We start from the raw sequence: 3,499 nt of genomic DNA, 5'->3' as shown, positions 1-3,499 counted from the left end.
CTCTCCCAGCCCTGCCCCAAGTCAAACCCCAGTCCCTCAACTTCTCTCCTGCAGTGGCAGAGATGGCAGTGGCAACAACAGCAGCAACAGATGCATGGCCACCTGAAACTCAGAGAGAAATTCTCTCTGACTGTAAGGACTCATAAATGGGGCTCCGTATGTCTGTTGTTGTTGTTGGTCTCTGTTCTTTCAACACTTTACACTAGACATGGACTTAGTCACAAAAAGTGGACTACAATGCAAGGAGGATTTCCACTTCTGAATTTCTACTTTTCTAGTCACACAACCAGAAAAAGAGGCTCTTGGCAGCAGGAGAGTATGAGGGAAATCACAGAAAAGATGAAGCTCAAGGAAAAGTCCCCAAAAAGCTGTGTATAAAGTTCTCAGCTCCACCCCAAGCTGCTCATGGAGGGAACTGACCCAAAACAATATACCAAAAGCTCTGAGAACTGGCCATGGTGTAGACCACCACCAGAATGACCACCTGGGTGGTGCATATGTGAGTTAGATCCAGATAGCACTGTAGAACCTTTGCAAACTGAAGTGACACTAAAGCCATAGCCTACTAAAGGTATGTCCAAACTTATGATCTGAACCAACCAGGTTAATTAGCAGCTAAAACAAAGTAAACATTGACCAAAGGACTTTAACAAGACTCAGAGACTTGTAACATATATAAAACATTCAGGAATAATCTAAAATTGCTCAACCATATAAGGAACCAGGAAAATCTCACCAACTTTCAAGAAAAAAGCCAGTCCCCAAATGATTCAGATGTTAAACTTATCAGACAGTGACTTCAAAGCAGCTATTACGGCCAAGTTCCAGGTGTAGCTACTCACGGGTCTGAGGTGGAAGGATCACTTGAGTCCAGGGGGGTTAAGGCTGCAGTGATCCTTGATCATGCCACTGCACTCCAGCCTGGGCAACAGAGTGAGACCTTGTCTCAAAAAACTTAATTAATTAATTTAAAAAGGAGTTCAGACTTGTAATTTCTAGTTCAGATGGAGTAAGCAGCACATACCACTGTCTTTCTCAGTGATTACAACCAAAAACCCTTGAAAGAAAACACAGGCGTCTTAAAAGTGCATAATAACTTTCATTATGTATTTTTAAGTGAGAGAGCAATAAGAAGTAAGAGAGAACACTCTTGAAATGAATGGAAAGAAAAATTACCTGCAGAAAAATAGAAGCTACAAGCAAGTGCCTTGGGGAGGAGGGAGTGGAGAGTTGTTGTTTAATGGATATGGAGTATCCATTTTTCAAGGCAAGAAGAGCTCTGGAGACTGCTTGTACAACAGTGTGAATGTGCTTAACACTACCAAACCGTATACTAAAAATGGTTAAGATGGCAAATTTTATGTTACATGTATTTTACCACAATAAAACTAAAGTAGATTGATAGGTACTTACCTGAAAAGATGTTCATAATATAGTTCTAAGTAAAACCAAATTATGTTTCAGAGTGAAGGAAGGGAAAGAAGGCAGGAAGGAAGAACAAACTAGCTATACACACTGAAAACTACATAATTAAAATAAAAACCTGGCCGGGCATGGTGGCTCAAGCCTGTAATCCCAGCACTTTGGGAGGCCGAGGCAGGTGGATCACGAGGTCAAAAGATCGAGACCACTCTGGCCAACATGGTGAAACCCCGTCTCTACTAAAAAAATACAAAAAAAGTTAGCTGGGCATGATGGCATGCACCTGTAGTCCCAGCTACCTGGGAGGCTGAGGCAGGAGAATTGCTTGAACCCGGGAGGCGGAGGTTGCAGTGAGCCAAGATTGAGCCACTGTACTCCAGCTTGGTGCCTGGTGACAGAGCGAGACTCTGTCTCAAAAAATAAATAAATAAATAAAAACCTTCGGTAGGGCCAGGCGCGGTGGCTCATGCTTGTAATCCCAGCACTTTGGGAGGCCGAGGCAGGTGGATCATGAGGTCAGGAGTTCAAGGCCAGCCTGGCCAACACAGTGAAACCCTGTCTCTACTAAAAGTACAAAAATAGCTGGGCATGGTGCAGGCACCTGTAATCCTAGCTACTTGGGAGTCTGAGGAGTCTGAGGCAGGAGAATCACTTGAACCTGGGAGGTGGAGGTTGCAGTGAGCCAAGGTTGCATCACTGCACTCTAGCGTGGGTGACAGAGCTAGACTCTGTCTCAAAAAAAAACCAAAAAACCTTGGCTGGATGTGCTCATTTGCAGAATGGAAATGACAGAAGAGTCAGTGATCTTAAAAGATCAGGATCAAGATATATTATCCCCTTTGAACAACAGAGAGGAAAAAAGATTGAAAACACTAACAGAGACTTGCATACTTGTGGGACAGTATCAGAAAGCTTAACATTTATGTCTTTGGTGTCCCAGAACAGGAGGAAGATACTGGTACAGATGAATATTGAAAAAAATAAAGGAAGAAACTTTAAAATTTGGCAAAAGACATCAATGTAAAGATTCAGGAAACTCAGGAAACCCCCAAACAAGATGCACTAAAATAAATAAAAACAAAAACCACATTGAGATGCATCCAAATTTAATTGCTGAAAATTAAAGATTTTTGATTGCTGAAAAAAAATTTTTTTAATCCTCCCTCAGGTTTATTTGTACAAATAGCACAGGAGGACCCCAGCCCCATGCAGATGGCAGCCCCGGGGGGTTGCAGCAGTCCTTCTGTCCTCACGTTGGCAGACAGAGATACCTACTCTGAAGCTTTTGTAGGGGCCTGGGCACCTTTGGGAGCCTGAGCTGGAACTGAAGCTGGAGCTGCAGCCTGGGCCTTGTTTTGATCCTTAGACTTGGCCTTGACCTTTGGCTGGCAGAGCCTGAGCCCCTTGGCAATGCGTGCACGAGCACACTTCCCAAACTTGGGGTGGGCAATGTAGGCAAGTCGATTGAGCTTGCAGCTGACACCCTCCTTTGGGATCTTGGGCTTAACCTCCTTGGGCTTTACGAGAGCCTTGATGGCCTCGGCACGTGCACTCATGGCCTTGGCATTGTTGGCCTGCATCTTCTTTAGGCCCTTCTTGTTGTGCTTCTTGGCAAAGCACATGTTCCTCAGGAACTTGGGGTCCACCCCCTTAAGAGATTCATATCTTTGTGATCGGGGTTTCTTGATACCATTTCTGTGCCATTTTCGGGACTGGTTGTGTGTTGTGTGGTTCTTGGAGTTGGCCATGTCTGCACCCAAGCCACGGTTCCCGAAGCGCCTAGCGATTGCTGAAAATTTTTAAAATGTGGGCTGGTGTGATGGCTCACGCCTCTAATTCCAGCACTTTGGGAGGCCAAGGCAGGCAAATTGCTTGAGCCCAGGGGTTCAAGACCAGCCCATGGCAAAACCCCCATCTCTTAAAAAAAATTATATATATATATACACACAAAATTTAGCCAGGCGTGGTGATGCACGCCTATAGTCTAGCTACCTGGGAGGCTGAGGTAGGAGAATTACTTGAGTCCAGAAGGTGGATGTTGCAGTGAGCCAAGATTGTGCCACTGCACTCCAGCCTG

The 3,499-nt window shown here is 44.8% G+C and overlaps 1 protein-coding gene across 1 annotated transcript; it reads right to left on the bottom strand.

Annotated features, from left to right (window-relative positions):
• Positions 1–2,570: 2,570 nt before the first annotated feature.
• Positions 2,571–3,221, bottom strand: LOC116550937 (60S ribosomal protein L29-like). The gene has a single exon (XM_032277131.1). The coding sequence runs from the start codon at positions 3,168–3,170 to the stop codon at positions 2,694–2,696; it is 477 nt and encodes a 158-aa protein (XP_032133022.1). The 5' UTR covers positions 3,171–3,221; the 3' UTR covers positions 2,571–2,693.
• Positions 3,222–3,499: the final 278 nt, after the last annotated feature.

Source organism: Sapajus apella, unplaced genomic scaffold (assembly GCF_009761245.1).
Source record: "Sapajus apella isolate SASKATOON/1434 unplaced genomic scaffold, GSC_monkey_1.0 scaffold1, whole genome shotgun sequence".
In the NCBI taxonomy this organism is placed as follows: domain Eukaryota; kingdom Metazoa; phylum Chordata; class Mammalia; order Primates; family Cebidae; genus Sapajus; species Sapajus apella.
The sequence above is the reverse complement of the archived record's forward strand: the minus strand, read 5'-3'. Positions and strand labels throughout refer to the sequence as shown.

What these genes read in the sequence shown, in the direction of transcription:
- LOC116550937 (XM_032277131.1), bottom strand. Translation starts at nt 3,170, where the DNA reads ATGGCCAACTCCAAGAACCACACAACACACAACCAGTCCCGAAAATGG.